Source organism: Sinocyclocheilus grahami, unplaced genomic scaffold, assembly GCF_001515645.1.
Source record: "Sinocyclocheilus grahami isolate Dianchi unplaced genomic scaffold, SAMN03320097.WGS_v1.1 scaffold170.1, whole genome shotgun sequence".
NCBI classification, from domain to species: Eukaryota; Metazoa; Chordata; class Actinopteri; order Cypriniformes; family Cyprinidae; genus Sinocyclocheilus; species Sinocyclocheilus grahami.
In genome coordinates, this window is record NW_015505349.1 from 1,885,442 (window position 1) to 1,908,134 (window position 22,693).

The 22,693-nt window shown below is 36.2% G+C and overlaps 2 protein-coding genes across 4 annotated transcripts; both read left to right on the forward strand.

Annotated features, from left to right (window-relative positions):
• The first annotated feature begins 460 nt into the window (after positions 1-460).
• LOC107593448 (biglycan-like) lies at positions 461-6,210 on the forward strand. Its single transcript, XM_016283174.1, has 5 exons — positions 461-734; positions 4,486-4,598; positions 5,436-5,649; positions 5,777-5,887; positions 6,098-6,210. The coding sequence occupies exons 1-5, from the start codon at positions 488-490 to the stop codon at positions 6,193-6,195; spliced, it is 783 nt and encodes a 260-aa protein (XP_016138660.1). The 5' UTR covers positions 461-487; the 3' UTR covers positions 6,196-6,210.
• Positions 6,211-10,119: 3,909 nt separating this feature from the next.
• LOC107593408 (beta-1,4-galactosyltransferase 3-like) lies at positions 10,120-22,439 on the forward strand. 3 transcript variants are annotated; one of them, XM_016283129.1, is made up of 9 exons: positions 10,123-10,266; positions 10,348-10,549; positions 10,756-10,834; positions 11,783-12,256; positions 13,406-13,641; positions 13,836-14,026; positions 17,352-17,474; positions 19,462-19,566; positions 20,061-22,439. In XM_016283129.1, the coding sequence occupies exons 4-9, from the start codon at positions 11,995-11,997 to the stop codon at positions 20,380-20,382; spliced, it is 1,239 nt and encodes a 412-aa protein (XP_016138615.1). In that variant the 5' UTR covers positions 10,123-10,266; positions 10,348-10,549; positions 10,756-10,834; positions 11,783-11,994; the 3' UTR covers positions 20,383-22,439. The 3 variants fall into 3 exon arrangements, with proteins under 3 accessions (XP_016138617.1, XP_016138615.1, XP_016138616.1); XM_016283131.1 differs by having other exon boundaries at positions 10,120-10,549; positions 13,406-13,611; XM_016283130.1 differs by having other exon boundaries at positions 10,123-10,589.
• Positions 22,440-22,693: the final 254 nt, after the last annotated feature.

Below are 22,693 nucleotides of genomic sequence, written 5' to 3' on the forward strand. Positions count from 1 at the left end.
TTTTAGGTACTCTTTACACCTCTGCTTTTGAGTAGTGTTTACATGTCCATGTCAAAGCTTTTAGTGTTTCTCAGGGAGGGCATGTGCAATGCCGAATGATGTATTCATATTCAGATGGCAATGTTACAATATCCTCCCGAACCCCAAATAACATCTTAGTTCCATCCTGTTCCTTTGATGTACTTTGTGAAAACTGTCTTAATTATTATAAACAGAGCTAAGGAAATGGGTTGCGGGCTGAACTTGAAGAGAGGACATAGAGTCTTAAGTAACTACTTTGTCCCTTGTGTAATTAACACATTAACACATTCAGCTCCAAAGAAAGAAAAGACTCAGTTTTAATGAAAGTTTGTGACAATCCCACACAGAACAGGATACACACAGTTACGAATAAAAACAGCTGTGTCAAATTAAATTAACTAATGATTAATCTCTTTTTGTCTTCTCATGGTGCAGGTCCGTGTGTGTAAGTCTCTGTATCTCTGCAATGTTCTCCTGCCGCTCTCTCCTGCTTCAGCTGCTCAGTGTCTGCAGCCTGACTGCTCCCTCACTGGCTCTGCCCTTTGAGCAGAGAGGATTCTGGGACTTTGCTATGGATGGAGAAGTGGGAGATCTGACAACGGTAATGATGAGAGATGAAGAGGGTTCAGCTGTAGAGGAGCTGCCACCAGATGTGTCCTTATGCCCCTTTGGATGCCATTGTCAGCTCAATGTGGTGCAATGCTCAGACCTAAGTGAGTATCTATCTATCTATCTATCTATCTATCTATCTATCTATCTATCTATCTATCTATCTATCTATCTCTTTCAGAATGATTTTTCCAGCTCATGAACGATAAAAACATTGACAGCCAAACAGAATCCAGCTGGAAAATTTAAAGACAGATGACAAAACAGTAACAGGCTTAAAATAAAAAGAAGGGTATCGTCTGTTGGTGTGGACAATAATATAGTCAGTGTTACAGTTATCTATCTTCTAATGTATATCTAATATATAATGTTATATTGTTCTTAGTGTGAATGGGCCAATAATCATTAAACATATTTACATGAACTGTACAATAAATCATCAAATCTTTAAATTGTTTCAATTCCTTATTAAAAGCACCTTATAGAGACTGTTTAATAACAGCCCACATCCAAACAGGCAAAAACAGTCGTTTATGAACATGTGTTTGTTGTAGTTCTGTCTCTAGGAAAACTGGGGTCTGAATGGGAAACAATGAAAAATGCCTGTGTTTTCCACTGAACTTTAGGAGTGGTTCTGTGTTGTTTTTATGACACACACAGGATGTTTTACAGGAAGACAGTCTGAGAGAGATAGACATGGAAAGTGAGAAGGAATGTGAAAGGGAGAAATAGAAGTGATGAAGATCTCTGAAGAAGTCTTTGATGAGTATTTATTTATTTCAGAAGGTCGGAAATAGTCTTGGGTTATGTCTTGTCAACAGTACATCCACAAAAGTGGTAATTTGGGCCTAAAAAATATTGAGGGTTTTGACAGGGACCACTTCATTTCATTGTGATTTCTTCTAGATGCTCTTGTTTTCTTTTCCACGGATAGGGAAAAACAGACCTACAGTCAAAGAGGAAACTTTACTGTTAACTGAACTGATTGGTTTAACCATTTACCCTCACCTTGTAGGAACTTGTTGTCATTCAAGTGAATGTTATGCTTTTCAGTGATCACTCAGTTCACTCAAATCTAAATACATAAACTGTGGATTGACAAACATGTACAAGAATTATATAAACACAAAACAAACAAACCACCCACCATGCATGTGTGCACCCATAAAGCAGATGGCAGAGCTTGCCTTTTTATTATGTGGGAAAGTGAGAAGGCCTGGGTTAGATGCAGGCTCCAGAAATTGGATAAAACCTGACAAATTTTCCCAGTTTGTGTATTTTTTTTTCATGGCACCAACAGCACCCACTGAAGCTCCACTGTAACCCTATAGTCATACTTACGGATACACACGCTCTTTCTTTCTCCAGCCAATTTTGCCCAAGCTATGATCCTCATAGAACATTTACAGCCATTGAAGCAACAAGAACTTTAGGAATTTGGAGCTTATTATTTTAATTATATGTATTCCTTTTTAGTTTGTGCATGTCTGACTGTGTTTGCATATGTGCATGAATGCTTTATGCCATGTGTTTTGGTCTTTGCAAGTGTTTTTGTTTTCGCAAATGTCATTGTATCTTTGTTTATGCTTGTGAATTAGATATAAAAATCGAAAAATACAGCCCTCGCTTTAGGCGGTTCTTTCTATGCTTCCTCCCACTGTGATGAAGGTTTGCTTGTAATACATTGATCCGTCCACTGCACTCTTTTATTTTCTTTCGTATCTGGACGTTATTCTGCCATGTAGGCTGTAATTGAATTGATGGTGATGTTTATTTAAATCAGATGTTTATAATTGTGTATAAATTTAGGTGGTTATGTGCCTTCATCATAAAATATGTTCTATAGAGGGTGTATATGTGTGCAGAGCTGTGGTTTGGGGGCTGTGATGTGCTGGGCTATGGGGTTTGGCATTGTGTTTGTCAGCGGTCGGCTGGTCACTGAGCACTTGTTGGTGTGAGTGGCAGGTGGGCAGATGGCTTGGAAGAAGAACTATTGTAAAAGGAAAACAGGAAAGATCTTCAACTGGAGCTCATAGTACATTGGCTTAAAATGGCTTGAACTCAAGATATTCTATGGGATAATTTATTTTGTGTACAAGAACCTTGATTACTGATTACTATTGATGATTACTATTCTTAGAAATTAAGTTTTAAAATAATATTTAATGCTCATACGTGACGTTCTGCTATTATTGTGCAATATTTTACCGCCCTGGGACCCAAAAGCAGTTCTGTTGGTTAATCAAACTGTTAATGGGCGCTCTCTTCAGTGCATGATTGTTCTAGTTCTAATTCTAGTATTTTTAATATTATTTGCTAACATAAAATAACATAAAACAAATGTAAAGACTGCATCATTTACACTATTGTTTATTTGTTTAAAAATGCAGTAAAAACTATAATGTTGTGAAATATTATTACAATTTAAAATAAGTGTTTTCTATTTGAATTTATTTTAAAATGCAATTTATTCCTGTGATGCAAAGCTGAATTTTCAGCAGCCATTACTCCAGTCTTCAGTGTCACATGATCCTTCAGAAATCATTCTAATATGTTGATTTGATATGTTATTTTAACTCTTATTATTATCAATGTTGAAAATGGTTGTGCTGCTTAATATTTTTGTCGAAACCATGATACTTTTCCCCCAGGATTCTTTAATAAATAGAAAGTTCAAAAGAACAGCATTTATTTGACATACTGTAGAAATATTTTGTAACATTAAACATGTCTTTACTGCCACTTTTGATTAATTTAATGCATCCTTGCTGAATAAAAGTGTAGTTTCATTAAAATGTTTTTTGTTTAATGGTAGCGTAAACGTGCTGATAGACTGATATCACAGCATGCTGATGTGTTCCCTACAAAAAGTATGCGGCACGTCAAGAAACCAGACACCTGGGATGAAAGTTTGTGTTCAGTGTACATTGCGAATGTAAATCGCCACACGTTCACTTTCTGATGACATTTTCAAAAATATAAATTCCAAACAAAAAATACTAAGCTAATGTGATGATGGCAGTTCCCTAGATCTGAATAAAGAGTATATTAAACACTACGACACACAGAAACACAAAAGTCTTCTTTGTGAAAAAGCTTGAGTTGATTAAGGTATCCAGAAGATGTTTTTTTACTAATAAAAAACAAGTCAAAATGATTTTCTGTGGTAAATGACTGCAGGCCACATATCAATATATTTCTTTGATATGCTTAATATCTCATTGATTTTACTTTTCGCTCCTGCTGTAAGCTAGATGGCTTGGCAGTTGTGGTTCTTAAGAACATTATAAATGGCTGGAGGGGAACAGAGGTTGATCCCAGCCCAGTATAAATTATTGGGCTCTGCTGGAAATCATCATGAATCATTGGCCTGATTTAGAATCTTGGACACTTCACTGCTAAAACAGACACAATGCTAGATTTGTGCATTGATGTGGTCCTGCTGGAACTTTGTGATGTGGTCCATGTGTGGCAAAAGAACCTAAATGATTTTTAAAGTGCATGTTTAAAGTGGTGGCAGAACATCGTCAGGTCACTCTAATATAAAGATACACTAATGCAAATATAAACCTGACACTGATTTGAAAATGCCCAATAAGCACACAGTTGGCCACAATAACTGGGTTATATCGAACTAAATATCTTGTCAAAGACATGCTGTAATTGTTAAGATTTTTAATTGTGTTCACTATTTAATTCTGTTATTTTGATGTCGAATAAGAAGCCCTGTCATGGGGAAATCCAGACCAGATGGTGAGCTAACGGTCTCTCTGTACAGACGTTTGTATACAGATCTGTATGCTCTATATCCTACGAGCTTTAAATTAGCTGTAAACATTTTGTCTTCATGTTTAGGTTTGACTGCAGTGCCCAAGGAAATTCCCAGAGACACCAAACTCCTGGACCTACAGAACAACCGCATCACAGAACTGAAGGAGAATGACTTCAAAGGACTTACAAACCTCTATGTAAGACACTGATACTGATCAAAGAATTGAGAACTAGAGAGGGTGAAGGTCACGCAATAAATTCTACTCACCGTTAATAATGAGATAAGCGAGAAAAATAAAGATAGATGAGGCTGAATATAAAATAAAGTGCAAATTGTTGCAAAAACGTTTTGGCTTATTGGTGTTCCTCAAAACACTAACATATTATTCAAATTGAAAAGTTCATAATACTGTAAATTTATGGATGGTTTCTTGTGCTGTTCACTGATGTGTGCCTGTCTCACAGCTTGATTTTTTTTGTTTTTTTATTCGCCGTTGGCTGATGCAGCCCATCAAGCTTAATATTAGCTAAAAATGTCACTATTTACTTTAATGCTGTAGATTTAGATTGAATATTTGCATTTTAACATTAATATTTAAGATGTTTATTTTACATAAGAAACAACAAGACAAGCATGTTTTGGCTAGCTCCTGAAAAATTGGTCTGTTGTTCGTAGCACACGTTACTTTACGTTTGTGCGTATGTTCAGGATGTTCAAACAGTTCAAGTCTCTGAAGAAGAATGCTCCTGTAGTTCGGGAAACACACGCCAGTGCCAAACTGAATGTTTTAGTTCCCTTCTTAGAACTCATATTATCCCCAATATTTATCCCTAATATTTACTCAGCCTCTCTCACCAAACACAATATTTGACATGGCCTGTAAAACAAAAAAACCCAAGACATTAAATCATAACATCATTTATAAGTCATTTGATTTTGTGTACATATTTAATGCTCATGGTCAAGCTGTTATTAATCATGTCTTCATGACTTTCCATGAACCAAATGCTAACGTCTTCCTGCCTCCCGCCAGGCTCTGTCACTGGTCAACAACAAGATCTCCAAAGTCCACCCGCGAGCCTTCACACCCCTCCTACACTTAAAAAAGCTTTATTTTTCCCGTAACCTCCTGACAGTGGTACCCAAGAACCTTCCCCCGTCCCTGGTGGAGCTGCGCATTCATGAGAACCGTATTAAGAAGGTTGCAGAAGGAACGTTCTCTGGTCTGGGCAGCATGAACTGCATTGGTTTGTATGCACGCTCGCCATTATGTGGTATAGAGGTTACAGTCTGACCAAACCATTTCCTTTTTTAGATGGAGCCTGCTGGTTTTTGTGATGGGATATTCTGTCTGATGTTGAATGCTTCTTATAGAGATGGGCGGAAACCCTATTCAGAACAGCGGCTTTGAGCCTGGTGCTTTTAAAGGCCTGAAACTCAACTACCTGCGCATCTCTGAGTCCAAACTCACTGGAATACCAAAAGGTGATTCTTTAGAATAATCATAAAAGTCATTAAAGAGTGAACATTTTTCTCGTATTTATTGTCAGAAAGAACATTTGGATAATTACTCTGTGCAGTTTCTCACTTGAATGAGCTTTAGGAATATCCTTGGTCATAAATCACAATTTGCATGATTTTTAATGTATGGTGCTACTTCCAATTATATAATGAGGAATGTTCCTCTCCTCCCAGACCTCCCTGACAGTCTTCATGAGCTCCACTTGGACAATAACCAGATCCAGGCCATTGAACTAGAGGACCTGAGCCGCTATAAACCCCTGTACAGGTGAAGCCACTCATGACTCTCCTGCACTCCAACACACAACATGGCTTTTCCTAGCCGTAAAGCAACAGCGTCACCTGCTGTATGACATATTAATGATGTGTGTGTGTGTGTGTGTGTGTGGGAAACCATAAGTTTCAACCATAAATTGAAACTTATGGTTTCAATTTCTAAATTGAAACCATAAGTGTGCATTATAACAAACTAAAAACAAATAATACTACAGAGAAAGTTTTTTTTTTTTTGTAAATTCTAGATGGTCTGGTATAGAGTTTAGCAGAGTTGTGATACTTGGACTCGGACATGGAGGTGGACTCGGATGTGTCGCATGAAAGATAAAAAAATAAGTAACAACATAGTTAAGTTAACAAGACATTAATAAATGTCTCCCAACTCAATTGGTAAATAATTAATGGAAAATTCAATTCTTGGACTTGAAAAAGTGAACTCGGATCAAATACTAGTAACTAGAGAGAGTGGGATTGTCTTATGTATACAACCTGCCCCTATTTGATGACGACTGGTCTGAAATCACAATAATAAACCAGCGTTCAGCAGTCAAGTTAAGCCATGAAACAATGCAAAGACAACACAAAACAAATAATTCTCATATGGTCAATGAGAATGAGAATTTGACCTCAAACTAAATTAATAATGACCGATTGGCCGTTCAGTTCGGAAACTATAAGAAATAGAAAATGGATGAAAAGAGAGATTTGGGGACAAATACCAATGCTGGAATTAAAACGGAACAGAAGACACTTGGAGAAAGTGGGCCAAAATGGTATCAACAAACAGTGTTTGCAAATAATTCTTACTATGTATCTTTGGATGTATTCGTTTATGAACTTTAAAGTTAACACCAAGGATGCTAACTATAATGATAAAGATACAGTTTTAAAAATGAAATGAAATTTAAAAAATAAAATGAAAAGAATAGCACAGTCCAAACCACAGCTATAACGAAAACGGCACAGAGGAACATTATTTTTGGAATCACTATCAGACTGATTGATGACAGCCAATCAGAATCAACATTATAAAGAGATCAAACATTTAAAGGGGCAGGCAACAAAACTGCAGCATGCTTTTAATGAACAGAACGTTATTGTCTGTCGGTGTGGATGCTAATATAGTTATCGTTATCTTTATAGTCATCATATAGTTGATGTGAACTGACCTGAACGAGAAAAGGAAGGAGCAATAAAAATAATTAATGGAAAATTCAAAAAGAAACTTGTGGAATTTGATCTCTTACAACTGGCTCTATTTACAAAACCATAATAGTGTTCATTGTTTCGTAAGTGTTTTACAGTGAATGCTTACCATGATCAGTTCACTTTTTAAGGGCTCTTTGTTTGCTTGACACTTTTAGAATAGTATTATATGTACTCTTATATTGCTATTATTTTATATTAGTTTATGTTTTATTATTAATAGTGAAGTTTGGATGGGATGTTGAAATGGCAAGGTTGAATCTAGATGTTAAATTCATGGTGCTTATAATAAGTGTATCTGTGTTGTTTGTAAAAATGTTAGCTTTTTTTTCCTCTTTTTTTTGCCTTGCTTCCTTGCTTCAGGGGTCTTATTGTTGTGGGAGTACTTTAGGGCAATGAAGAAACTTTACACAGATACAATATAATTATGTTGTCGAGTTTCAATCAGCCAAATGCCTCATGTTCTTACCCAGCCCTTTTGGGTTCAAGGCTGATTCTGTAAAGGATTGTAATGTTATGTTGTTTTGCACAGTTTCTCTATGAATTCCAAATCTTTTCTTTTCTCATGTTTTCTTTGGCGGTGACCCTGCATGCATTTAGGCTACTGTGCCGCACACTACTGCATGTTCCAATAAAATATCTTTCAGCTTGACTTCAGGAGCAGAAGTGGAGTACCATCATGTTTTGAAAGCTGTGACTAATAAAACTTGAGTTAACACGAGTTTGATGGGTTCAGTGAACATCTGCAGTGCTCTTCTTGTTAAACATGTGTCCTCCTTTCTCAATAAAGCCAAATATTGATTGATTGCATTAACAAGCACAATGTCAATGGGTCATTCTACTTGTCGCAAACCATGTCAGAGAAATTCCACATTTTATACATAAAAATAAAAGATAAAATTATTAAAACATTGTGGGAGATGTATTTACAGTATGTATCTGGTACTTGTATGATTAAGTTACTGAATATACACTATATGGACAAAAGTATTGGGACACACCACATAATTACTGAATTCAGGTGTTTCAATCAGACCCACTGCCGCATGTATAAAAACAAGGAGCTAGCCAAGAAGGCTGCATTTACAAACATTTGTGAAAAAATTTGCAGTAAGTTCATTAAAATTAATAATACAGTTCATGAAATTTCATCCCTTTTAGATATTCCATGGCCAACTGTTGGTGGTATTATTGGAAACTAGAAGCATTAGGGATAGCAGCAACTCACAAAGCAGAAGACCACATAAAGTCACAGTTCCAAACTTCCCCTGACATTATTGTCAACACAAAAAACTGTGTGGCGGGAACTTCATGGAATGGATTTCCATGGCTGAGCAGCTGCACGCAAGCCTCGCATCACCCAAGTATAATGGCAAGCATTGGATGGAGCGGTGTAAAGCACATGCCACTATAGACTCTGGATCGGTGGAAACCTGTTCTGTGAGAATCACGCCTCTCTGTTTGTTTGGTAGTCTGATGGGCGATTCTGGGTTTGGCAGATGCCAGGAGAAAGTTACCTGCCTGACTGCACTGTGCTAAATGTAAAGTTTGGTGGAGGAGGGATAATGGTATGGGGTTGGGCTAGGTCCGTTATTTCCAGTAAAGGGAAATGCTGCAGCATGCCAAAACATTTTGGACAATGCTATTCTTCCAACTTTGTGGGAAAAGCCCTTTTCTATTCCAGCATGACTGTGCCCCAGTGCACAAAGCAAGGTCCATAAAGACATTGTTGGATGAGTTTGGTGTGGAACCAATGGAACATCTTTGGGATGAACTGGAACAGAGATTGTAAGTCAGGTCTTCTTGTCAAACATCTGTACCTGATCTCACAAATGCTTTACTGGATGAGTGGTCAAAAATTCCAACAGGAGCACTCCAAAATCTTGTGGAAAGCCTTCCCAGAAGAGTGGAAGCTGTTGTAGCTGTTTATTCAGAATTGAATCCACAACCTTCGGATTGCAAGTCTCTCTAAGGGACACACCCAATTAGGCCACATCTGCTCCGTATGCGTTTAGAACGTGATGTCCTTAAAGTCCCTGATGGTGTAATGATCAGGTGTCTCAATACTTTTGTCCATTTATTGTAGATTACATTTTTTAATACCAACAGCAGATCATGAAAACCTGTATGATCTGCATCCACACTGGACAATTTGAATACAAAAATTTAAATTTCAGGGGTTTTTTGACTGTCATATGACACTGAAAGTAGGCTATTGCTTACTCTGTCAAAATCTTTAGGCTATTCAAAGTCCAAATTATTGTTTTGGTACCCAGATCTGTTTATTCATTTATAAAAATTATTTGCTATCTAAAAGATAGGTCTATATAGTCTCTGTTGAATAGGTAATAAAATAGTCAAGAACTATTTTTGTGCATTTTCTCAGCTAAAAAAAAGATATTGGATCCAAAGTCCAAATTACTGTTTTGGTTCTAAGAAGATATTTATATTAATTACAATCATTTGAACGAGCTGTCTGAAAGAGCTACTCAATTAAAGAGGTTATGATATTATTGTGCATTTTCTCAGCTGGTTTGTAACCATTTCAGCAGAACCTCAGCTCTTATGAAAACATTTTTAGTAAACGCATTTGATTGTTTTGTTAAACACAAACAGTTTCACAGACGTCATAATTCACGTTATAAAATCACAATATAATTCTCAATCAAAATGCGGACGATGGCGTTGTAACCACTTAGATGTAATCCACACGATTACACGTCGTGTCCCATTTTCATCACCTTAATTTCGCTTTATAAGCCTGTATCGTCATCACAAGATCATCTGGTGTATGAAACCGCCTCTAGCATTAAACCTGGCCTGTTTTCTCACTAGAAGGCAGCACTGTGGTTTTAACACAGGTATCTTAGGGCTTTTATTGTAACAGCGTCAAAGAATGCCCGTCGATAGCGCGTCGCCGCATCAAACATGTCTGTCTGCAGGTCTCTGCCATGAGCGTCTGACGCGACGCGCTCAGGAAGCGTTTCACCACCGCGTTGCGCGACGCGCTCAATGCGACTGCGGATATTAAACACTGTTTCGGGCGCCATAGAGGAATGATTATCCACAATCCAGTTATTGATATTAAATAAAGGCCTAGTTATCGACTGCTGGATCCTGATTTGAAGCGTCGCAGTGGTCCGGGTGAGTCAGAGGAAACGCTTGACCTGCAGTGTTGCAAAATGTCTGTTATATTGACGATTATTTCACAATAATTGCTCTGTGCCTGTCGTCGCTGCATGCATGGTTGCTTTAATACATTTCCGTTTGATCGTAACGCAAAAGATGAGCTGGTTTGTAAATAAGCAGGAGATCTTGTTAATCAGTCAAGAACTATATGTCTCCTCAAGGTGCACAATGATTTGTGATGGACAGGATGAAGAGGACAGTGCTCTCTCACACCCCTGTGTTTATGTCCAGTCAGCACTGGTAGGCTACTCATGTTGAATACCACTGTTATTCATTGATAAAAGGCTCATTCCTGTTGTGCAGCACATTTCCTTATCTACATGTCTTAATATAATAGCATACTGTACTCACAGTTTTAAACAATTAGATAGTTGTCACAAAATCTAAATTAGTGAATTTCTAGTTTAGTTTGAGTTTGTTGCATTTTTTGCCATGTTTGAGTATTCAAAAAAATGTTTTTAATGTAATTTATTAATGCAACGAAAGATTACAGGTATTTCTATTTTCTTTAATCAAAAAAAAATGTCAAACTAACTATCAGTTTCATTAGTTTCTCCATCAGTTTTATTAGTTTTATTGATAGTCCTATCCTGTAATTTCTCTCTAACGAATCATAGCCAGTTCCTAAATGACATCACATTAATAACAACCACACAAACATAAGCAAGTATTAGCTATGGATTTAATGAATTCTGTGATGTTTTTGTGGTATGTGGTAGATGGTTCATTGTACTTTGAGGCATTCTATTCTGTTAGATACAATTATAGATATTTTACACAATACATGATAATATCAGAATTTCAAAAGATTGTTAAAAATATCAAAACTATCTTTAAATTGACAGTCTAATGTAAAGTAACTCACAATCCTTCTCTGAATGATGTATTTCCGTCCTGATTTCCAATCTGGAAATTCAATTATTTCTTTTTTATTTTCTTTTATTCATTTTCTTTTTTTTTATTGTAGTCAAGCATTTTTTTTGCAGTCATGCATTTTTTATTTGTAATCAAGCATATTTAATACATATTATTTTATTTTTAAGAGTGACCCAAAAAGTGTGTGGTCTTTGCTGATTTAATCCGAGATCTGGCATTGATCCCGGGCACACTGGCACTTTAAAGTTCTCCTTTGTAGTTTGATGTGATGGATCTGTCACTATTGATTTTTGTGTTCCTCTGTTTTTCCAGTGACTCCCACACATGCCATAGATGTCCTTCCCTTAGCTCACTGAGCTAACTTTATTTCTCCTCATCACCCCTGATATCCTTCCACACTTCCCTTTCTCATGCCTCTTGCTGTCTTCACTCTGTCTCTCTTCTCTTATCTGTCCCTTGTCCATCCCCTTTGATTTTCCCATCCTCCCTTCCTCTGTCACTCCTGCTCTTTGTTGGATGTCATAATGGTGTGCTGTGGTCGAGCGCTGGACTCCCCCTGCACTCTGGCTCTGTTGGTGGGCTTCCAGTTCGCGTTTGTCCTCTACTTCTCCCTGGGAGGCTTTCGTGGCCTAGTGTCTGTATTGGTTCATTCCACTGAGCCTGAGATAGACTACTCTCGACCACATGACGTCTACACCAACCTCACATCTCTGCTGCTCCACCATCCAGGACCCAGTGGACCAGAACAGCAGCTCAGGGACTGTGTGCTGCCCTCTCCACTGCTGGGTAGATATAAATCCACACTGAAGTGCTTAAGTCATTGATCACTGGATTTGTTCATTTACTTTGTCTCATTGTCTATTTTTGAATGAAATGTGCCAAAAACACATTGAGTTTAGTCCACGTAAAAAATGAAGACTTTGTCATCAATTACTCTCACTTTTATCTTTCCAAACCTGTGTTACTTACTTCCTCCTGAGGATGACAAAAATATATATTTTGAAGAATGTACTGGCAGGTGTTTCCATGCAGTTACAATGAAAGCAGACTACGTGTCTTTTAAAGTACATTAAAATAAAATAAATTATTTTAAAATACTATACTCACTGTTTTTAAACATGGGGATAATGTTAGTTGTCTTTTCACAAAATCTAAATTAAGTAAACATAGGAGTAAGTTTTAAATCATGTTTTTATTTTGGTTTTGCCATTTTTGGCATTTCCGAGTGTGCTGTGTACAAAATGCAGTTTATTAAGAAATATTTAAGGTATTTCTTATTATTTTTTCAATCAAAGTGATGCCAGCTTTTTTTGCAGTTGTTTATGAATAAAATAAATAAATAAAATAAAACCCCTAAAAACTAAAATCAGTTGTTTTAAATGCTGCTACTTTACAATATTATAATATACTGATAATATTGACATTATTTTTTACTACATTTTAAAACATGAATTACAGTTTTTAATGTATATCAGTTTGCCCATTTAAACAGTGATTTATTCATTTCCATTTGTATGTTTCAGTTATTTAATTGATTACTTCATTTTATTTTTAACTGCCACTCATAGTATATATAGTTTTTCATTCCATAAAAGATTACATTTAATAGTGATATAAATTTTTTAGTGTTTTAAAGATTAAAGATTTAACATTTAAAAAATGAATACAGCAATTAAATATCTAGTCTTGACCAATACAATAATAAAAATAAATTCTTTGATATTGCCCAATAACCAATATGGTCCAATATAATGTACATGCCTACTCGGAAATTCTCCACAAAAAAGAATAAAATCATACAGGTTTGGAACAAAATAGTGGTGATTAAATAATGACAGAATTAAAATTTTGGGGTAAACAATTCCTTTAATTTGGTGTTGTAGAACTGATTTTATACAATAAGTGCATGTGTGCTCTCCTCCTGCTGTCTACCAGTGGGTCCTGTTTCTGTCCACCTCTCCTCACCCCCTTCCCTGGAGAAGATAAAAGAGAAGAACCCCTTGGTGACCTTAGGGGGTCATTACCGCCCGCCAGACTGTGAGCCACGGCACCACACAGCCATCGTGGTCCCCTACCGGAACCGCCAGACCCACCTCCGCGCCCTCCTCTACCATCTGCACCCCTTTTTGCAGCGGCAGCAGGTCCACTATGGCATTTACATTGTGCACCAGGTCTCTTGTTCATTGTTATGCTGACTTGTCACATCTATTGTATGGGGGAGAAAAATCCTAGCAGTAATTAGAGGAAGTAGCTGGGACAAAGGGTAAACATAGCTCATAGCTTATTGTCAAGCTATATTAGGGTTCTATTCTTGCCGAAGAATGCATTTGTGTACACTTGATTTGCTCATAGTCTGTGTTATCAGTCAGGGAACTCCACCTTTAACCGAGCGAAGTTGCTGAATGTTGGAGTGCGGGAGGCGCTGAAAGAGGAGGGCTGGAGCTGTATTTTCCTGCATGACGTCGACCTGCTTCCTGAAAATGACCACAATACCTACACCTGCCACCCCCAGTACCCTACACACCTCTCTGTAGCTATGGACAAGTTCAGATACAGGTACCCTACCCAGGATTTAATGTTTTAACTAAGCTTTTCTCTAATTTTATCTTAATGAACAGGGGTGAAATTTTTGTTTGCACTCTTATGTTTGTAGTCATAGTAGTATGGACACTTCAGTAGTACTGATAATATTACTATTTTTACTGTATTTTGAGCCCAGTCTCATGAAAATGCACATAAATAGTACGCCAAATAAAAACGAAAAATCGTGGTATTGATGCGCAAAAATTTACTTTGGCGTGTATATGCTACGCAATGGGTAGGTTTAGGGTTGTGGGGTAGATGCGTATCAGATGTACGCGAAATCTGCGTATCATTTGCACGCCAACAAATTTCGTATCATATGCATACAAAAACTGCATATTATATGGACACCAAACACATGCGTATCATATACACGCCAAAGTCCATTTTTGCGTATCAATACCATGAGTTTTCGTTTTTATTTGGCGTACTATTTATATGCATTTTCATGAGACTGGGCTCAAAATACAGTAACACTTTTAATATGATCAGTACTATCATAATATAATATAATATACAATATTATAATATTACAAAATAATGATTTATATTTGAATATATTTTAAAATGTAATTTATTCCTATAATGGCAAAGCTACATTTTCAGCATCCACTTCAGTGTAAATACTTTATATTTTACTTTATATGTGATTAATTTTTTTCAGGATTCATTGATGAATAGAAGTTTCAATAGAATGCCAATTATTTGTAACATTAAAATGCGTTTACTGTCACTTTTGTTCAATTTAACGCATCCTTGCTAAATAAAAGTATTAATTTCTTAAAAAAAAAAAAAAAACTTTTCAATGGTAGCGAAAATTTATGTATATAAATATTTTAAAATGTATTGGTGGTCAATATTTCAATTAAATTCTACACACTTTAATTCAAAAATAATTTAAAGGCAAAAAGAAACAAAGAAAAAAAAGAAACAAAGAATTTACTTTTTGAAGAATTTGATGGATCTTATAAAACTTCTAGAATCAAAAAGTTCATCCTCTTCACGCATGGTAAAATAGGTGATGTAGTTCATTCATTATTAGTGCTGACACAGTTGTACCCAGTAACTCATGGCTCTGGTCCTCTAAATTGACATCCAGGTCTGCACATCTCGGGTCACAGAGTCTGCATTTCTGTACTCTGCAGCCACAATGTCCACCTAGATATAAACATTCACTGAGAACAACAAAATTGCAGAGAAATCAACCCATATATTCAGTGCACCAAGGCTGAGGACAACATCAGATCCTCTCTGTGATGAATCCACTGAAGGCTGTAAAGCTTTCAGACACTACTCAGAGAGTTAGTCCTTGGGTAGAAATACAGAGAAAATTATGAAGAAAGATACATAGCAGCAGCTCATCTAGCTATCACTCAAAATGTAATGAATAGTACTAAAGAATTTAGAACAGGTTTAGGAGTACAAGGGATCTCTGGAGGGCAGGTTGAATCAGCAATCAAAGTTACACGACTGCTCTTTTTTAATTTGTTTTATAAATTTTTTTTTTAAGCAATGAGTACTTTTACTCAGCAATGGATTAAATTGAGTAAAAACACAGTGTTACAAAAGAGTTCTATTTCAAGTCAATTCTGCTCTTTTAAACTATCTGTTCATTATTTATTCGGTATCATGATCATGAAAAAATGTATCAAGGTTTCCACAAGAAACATTGATAATAATAAGAACTGATCACCAAATCAGCATATTAGAATGATTTCTGAAGGATCATGTGACACTGAAGACTTGGAAGACTGAAAAAAAGCTTTACCATCATACAAATTAAATCATATTTTAAAATATATTAAAAATCAGTTCTATAAAATTGTTCACAATATTACTATTTGTTGATCAAATAAACGCAGACTTGTTGAGCATAAGAGATTTCTTACAAAAACATAAAAAGGTCTTTCCAAACCCAAACTTTTGAACAGTCATGTTTATACAGCTCAACAAACACACATCAGTTGCTTTTCCTATCCCTTTTTTCCAGATTTATTCAAAGAACACATAAAAATACAGTGAAACCACTTTTTAAGGATTTACACATTATCTATGGTTGTCACATGTACGGAAGTTCTAAGCGGCCATGCATTATTATTTTTTTCCTTCTTGTTTTCTCGTTATATCGACATAACAAGAGTTGTTTTCTCGTTATAACGACTTATTTTCTCGTTATATCGACATAACGAGAGTTGTTTTCTCGTTATATCGACATAACGAGAGTTGTTTTCTCGTTATAACGACTTAATTTTCTCGTTATATCGACATAACGAGAGTTGTTTTAACAATCTACTGTTGTTATAGTAACGAACTCAACTTTGACACGCATCTGATGGACAGATAAACCATGCGCTCTTACTGTAGCCTATAGGTCGGGGATATTTCAGCAAATTTTGCTTCGCCTAGTAATAACGTCTACAATACAAAAATAAAGGCTGATCAATCACGGTTGATATTTCCAGAGACAGTACGCTAAACATTTTGTTTGTGTAATTAGCATGTTTAAATGGTCAAAGCAACACCGCAAACACAGGCGGAGCGCCTTCAGGATGCAGAACTATTCTAAAATCTTTTAGAGCTGCTTGGATTCAACTCACTTTCAATTTTCCTTTTATTTGAAAGAAAATTATATATAATTTGTAATTTTTAGTAGTCTTTATATGCTGTGACTGATATCATGTGCGCTACAAGCTTCTGTTTGAAAAGAGCGTTCATGTGTAGCTATATGTGTATACGTGTGTGTGTGTGTGTGTGTTTGTGTGTGTTTGTGTGGTTTCCACAAAGAAATGTAGAAATGTCATCATGTTGCATGTTTAATTTTTGAAACATAATAAAACTTTATTTACTTATTATTTTTTGTCCAAGTTTGTGTAAAAACCCATTAACTTTTGGTTGCCTTTTAAAAAAATTATTCAAGAAAAAGATGAATATTTTATGATTTGCACCCAGTTTTCTGTTGTATACTGCACATTTTGCCAATTGTAGCTTGTCATATGGATAGAAAAAATGTGCATACTATACAGTGAACATACTATATACTTCAGAAATATTAGTGTGGTAGTGTTCTGAAAATAGTTATGACACAAATTTAAACCGCAATCTTTAATTTATAAGGGGCCCTGGTTTTCTATCCATTCGTATACAGATTGCTGTACTGATGTAATTCAGAGGTACAGATGAACATTAAACTGCAGGGGAAGCTGTGACACTTCAGATGGAATGAGTGATGAAGGATAGTAGAGACAGATGACCTTATTCCTCTGTGCCTCACCAAATCACTGCTCTGACTCCTTTGCAGGCTTCCATACTCGCAGTACTTCGGAGGGGTGTCTGCTGTAACCCCAGAGCAGTACCTCAAGATGAACGGCTTTCCGAACCAGTATTGGGGCTGGGGAGGAGAGGACGATGACATCGCAGCTCGGTGAGGATGGCAGAATTTTTATAATGCGTTTGCGTGAGTTATTTCAACATAATGGAATGTAGTAGAGATCAAAGTAACTGGCACGTCTACATCAGAAATGCATCCTGCTAAGCATTTGTGTTGCACGTCTGTCATCTCTCCATCACCATTTTGTTTTCAGTTCACGTTTGCATTGGTCTCTTGTCATAATTCTCATTTTCACTGCATCCATCTATCCCTCATGCCCTCCCCCGCATAGCCACAGGAGGGACCAGTAAGTACATGCATGAATCACTAGATTGGACTCAAGGCTTCCAACTATTTAGGTGTCAGTACTCTTCAGTGATTACTGCCCTTTTATTCAATAATACATTCAAGTAATTTTATTTCTGTGACAATAAGAAACATGCTGTAGAGGATTAAAAGTTGTTGAATCCTTGAAACCAGAATGAGTCAGGTGTAGTAGATTATTAGTAGTGTTGAGGATTTGAATCACATTTTCTTTATGGTTAGTTCTCTCTTAAGTGTCTTTGGCATGAATAGGATTGAGCATCATGAGGAATCTAATGAATCTGTTTCTGATTCCTCATTAGCAGTTCCGTTAATGATTCTTTTAGAGCTTTTGAGTAATGTGTATTTGAAAAAATCCATGATGAGATCATTTTAATAATAAATACATTTCAAAATTCTGGAAAAACTTTTTACTGACTTTTCTTTTACTGTCTTTTGTATAGGCGGCATATATTCAAAACAATAATTGGCCTAACTGTGTATTAAATAACAGTGCTAAAACTAAAATGTGGCATATGTCATTCCGCCATTATTTTGATAAAATACTACCGACAAAACCCATAGTGTGCATGCTTAACTACACTTTGTCATATGAACAAGCAGTCGGTAACTACATTAAATCTCATAAGCCTTAAGTGCAACATTGTGAGTTGTGCTTGTGTTATAGTCACCCAAAAAAAGGCTCATACGTTGATGAATCAGACTACACTGGTAGTACTATATGTGTTTGCTTCATGCTCATATTAGTCATTTGTTGGTAAATTGGACTGGTTGAGGTATATGTATTTGATTCATAATGGAATCATTTGGTGGAGACCAAAATAATTCATAATGGAATCATTTGGTCAAGAGTCAATGGACTACACTGGTCATGCTGATAAGTTTTTTATTCACTACAAAAATCTGGCTCATAAGATTTGTTAGTTCAGTAAACTAACTATATATGTATATATATTTTACAGCTGTTTTCACACTATAGATTCAGTAGTAGTGCATCACTCTTGTCAAAATGTTTTAGTACACATTCATGAACCATTAATGGACCATTAATGTAATTGGCTATTTTGAATAAGAGCTAAGTCGCAAACTGATCAACATCTTTGACAAGGCAGAACCAAGGCAGAGTCCATCAGTGTCTTTTGTTTTCTTTCTTGCCGTTTAATATTCCTGCATGGTTTGATTTCACAATGAGCGATTTTTCAGGGTACAGATCAAATCTAGTCCCAGACGAAAAGTATTTTTGGAGATAATCCAGGACCCAGCTTTATGTGTTTTGGGAAAACTGACATTGCATGTACTCTTGGAGAACATTTTGAAGGGCGTATCAGCTCATGGTGATTTGCAAACCTGGCTGTCGCATAATTAACCGTCAGTAGCCTTGCCTGACTCAGATGGCTGAACCAGAGGCAAGAACACAAAGTTTTAAGTATTTAAAAGCTGGATTAGACTCTCCAACTTTAGATGAACCTTTTGAGGATTTTCAGTTGTGGTTAGAACATTTTTACATAAAAATCCTCAACAACAGTAGTTTTTTTTAGCTAGTTCACATCCATCTGGCCCACCTTGCGGACTCTACTGGAAATAGTTTTCCTGCTGTGCTTTGTGCCGCTCTTTCTTTTGTCTCTGTCCGTTTGATACTTCATACCATACTTCTTCAGGTTTTTTTTCTTCTTCTTATATGTTACTGTTTCTACTTGTCTTGTGGTTTTGTCTTTAGAGTCCGTCTCTCTGGGATGAAGATAATGCGCCCGCCTTTGGCCATTGGTCATTATAAGATGATCAAACATAAAGGAGATCAGGGTAATGAGCAGAACCCGAGAAGGTGATGTCACTTGGCAAAATATATTATAAACTTAGTGTTGGTACTAGGGTTGAACATTTCTGGTAAATTTCCAGAAACTTCCCATGGTTTTTTTTGGGAAACTTTCAGAAAATTTTGGAAGGTTTCTGGAAATTTTCCACCCTTTTACAACCCTAGTTGGTACAATCTTAAAAATAATGGTTCCAAATGGGGGTTTTCACAGTGATGCCATAGGAGAGTCATTCTGAGTTCCCCAAATAACCTTTAAGTGAACAGTTCTTAAAAGAATCATTATTTTTCTTGGTGTGAAGAACATTTTAATTTAAATAACTTTTTTCCACTGTAAGAGGCTTTTGTCCATCAAAAAGGTTCTATGGATGTTAAAGGTATGGAACCATAGATGGCAATAAATAACCTTTATTTTTAAGAGTGTATGGATAGATAAGTTTATTATTTAATCCATTTGTTCAGTCTGTTTATTGAGTCAGTTCCTCTTCATGAATTTGTTCTTGTAGGTTTGACTTGCTGAAGCGCACAAGGCTGAACTGGCACTCAGATGGCCTGAACTCACTGACTTATGAGCTCCTATCCAAAGAGTTGGAGCCATTGTACACTAATTTGTCTGTCAACATTGGGGATGATCCACACCGTCCCCCTGTGAAGGCTCCACCTCGGAAGTCAGAGCCTCAACCCGCTCCAGCTAATAAAACGAAGACTGAAAAAGTGGGTGCGGTCATCAATCATAATGCTACAAAAGTGGAGCCCACCCACTTGAAGGCCAATAATGAAAGTTCAAATGTTGGTCAAAAAGCTCCTTTAAACCAGGAGGTGGGATGATACTGATAATGGAGTATCCACAGACAATTCAGTTATTAATGGATAGTGGAGGGAAAACCAGTTTGCTCTTTATTTTATATCGTAAAGCATTGCTACTCTTGGCAAATAAGTTCACTCCACTGAAAGTTGACTGAAACTGTTCGGCCGCCTCTGAATGTTGTTCAGCTGCTGATATGGTGACATTTGCACAAGTCTTAATCATATGCTGAAGATCTCGTTTTGCTGTAGGAGTCGTATCAGAGTGGGCCGAGTTGTAAACCCTCTCGAAAAGTGACCAGTCGACGTACCTGTGCAAGTCCTGTGTGTTTTTGAGCTGATTTGCTGCCAGCTGCTGTACTTCACCCCACTGTGTGGGTCTGTTTTTCTGTGCCTTTTCTTGCCCTTGAACCAGTCTCTTATCAACATGCCATGACTCAGTCAAAAACATTATTACTGCACACCACTGTTATTAATACTACAGTTGAATGCTCATTCCACGTTTATCTGTTTTTCTCTTCTTTTAATATCTAATCAGCACACACTGCTTTTTGATCTAGTGCTTGAGCAGACGTGTATCACTGTGGTCTATTTTTGGTCTTGCTGTACAAACTTAGAAAGGTGTGATCTTTGATAGTGAGCACTGGTTTTCTCTTTTAGCTGCTCAAGATAGCTATTAATAGTTTTATGATACTGTAAAAGAGTTGAATACTGTGTAAAAGAGTTGAATTATTTTAGGTATTGTGTGGTGCCTTTGTTGAATTCCATTTTGGTTGTAGACAATCATTGGGATAAGAATATAAAATGACAAAAATATTTATTTATAATCTTTACCCTCTTCTATTATTTGAATTCAGGAATATGTTTCTGTTAAACGAAATCGATTTGATGGTTTAGGTTGAAGGTGTGACTTTAGTTTAAGACGTTAGTTGATATTTTAAGATTTTATAAACCTAAAACAGGTAATGGGTACTTTTATGGTTAGTTATATAGAAATAATACATTTTATTTGTTAGTCAAAAATATTGGTTGTATCACCGTCATGGCACTTTTACAGTATGTAAAAACTGCACTCTGTATTAAACACAATCCTAGAGTATAAGCTACATTTGAAGAACAAAGATAACAGTGACGGACATTATCTTTTGAAATAAAAATTGCATTGCACATTATATTAGCAGGTCCACTTATATTTTGCACTCTCCCACAATGCAAACTACAGACCATTTAGAAAAAGATCATATAATTTGCAGTAAATGATAGTCTGAAGGTGCTCATTGAGAATTCACCCCATCATGTGACATGGTGCATGTCTCACTGTACAACATATTTCAAACCTAGATATACATTTCAAAGAGGCTGTTTAAATGATGTATTCTGGTTTTGATATGCAAAATTCTTAGTGTGACAGCCTCATACGAAAAAAAAACATGGTGTTTTACTTCATGCCTTTGTATTAAAACTACAAAAAGTGGAACTTTTTGTAAATAATTCAAGATGGTATTCTGAGATGCATGTGGCAGATTCCATATTCCATTGCATATTTGCAAGGCCCTTGTATACCATATATATATTGAATAAAGTACATAGTTTTCTATTAGATACAGTATTTGGCATTAGTGTTAAACTACTTTAATGCCTAGTCTCTAACTTGAGAACATCATATCTGATATTAACTGTTTTAGACGTGACACACTCTGGAAAAGTGTTAAGATTTTGAGGATTTTTTATTTTATTTGGTCATGTCATTTTTGGTCAAACATTTTGTTGATTTTAATGTCTTTTCTTTTGGCTATGATGACTGTTGGTTATATAAACATATATATAACGAGACCCTGAAGCTGCATTTCTACCTGTTACAGATATTACTTTTGAACAGTTATCTCGTGAATAAACACATTGACAACCTTGTACAATTGTGATTTAGCCATGCATCTGTTAATGTATGTTTATCAAGAGAGAGTTGAAAAATGTTTTAACAAGGACCTTAATCTTTAGGACCTGTGACTGACTAGAGGGACTGTTAAAGGGATGGTTCACCCAAAAATGTAAACTCTGCCATAGTTAACCCTCATGTCATTCCAAACCTGAATGACTTTATTTCTTCTGCAAAACACAAAAGCAGATATTTTGAAGAATGTTGGGAACCACACAGATTTGGTGACTACTGACTTGCATTGTTTGGAGAATTAAATAGAAAAAACAACAACAATGAGACACTTCTCAAAATATCTTATGTTTCAACAGAAAAAAGAAAGTCAGGTTTGAAACGACATGAGGGTGAGTAAATGATGGCAGAATTATGGTTTTTGGGTGAACTATCCCTTCAAGTTTG

Excerpts from the sequence above, each read along its gene's own strand:
- LOC107593448 (XM_016283174.1), top strand. The coding sequence starts at position 488 with ATGTTCTCCTGCCGCTCTCTCCTGCTTCAGCTGCTCAGTGTCTGCAGC. Across the intron at positions 4,599-5,435 it reads AAGGACTTACAAACCTCTAT|GCTCTGTCACTGGTCAACAA; the intron begins GTAAGACACTGA and ends GCCTCCCGCCAG. Across the intron at positions 5,888-6,097 it reads ACTCACTGGAATACCAAAAG|ACCTCCCTGACAGTCTTCAT; the intron begins GTGATTCTTTAG and ends CTCTCCTCCCAG.
- LOC107593408 (XM_016283130.1), top strand. The coding sequence starts at position 11,995 with ATGGTGTGCTGTGGTCGAGCGCTGGACTCCCCCTGCACTCTGGCTCTG. Across the intron at positions 13,642-13,835 it reads GCATTTACATTGTGCACCAG|TCAGGGAACTCCACCTTTAA; the intron begins GTCTCTTGTTCA and ends CTGTGTTATCAG. Across the intron at positions 14,027-17,351 it reads ATGGACAAGTTCAGATACAG|GCTTCCATACTCGCAGTACT; the intron begins GTACCCTACCCA and ends ACTCCTTTGCAG.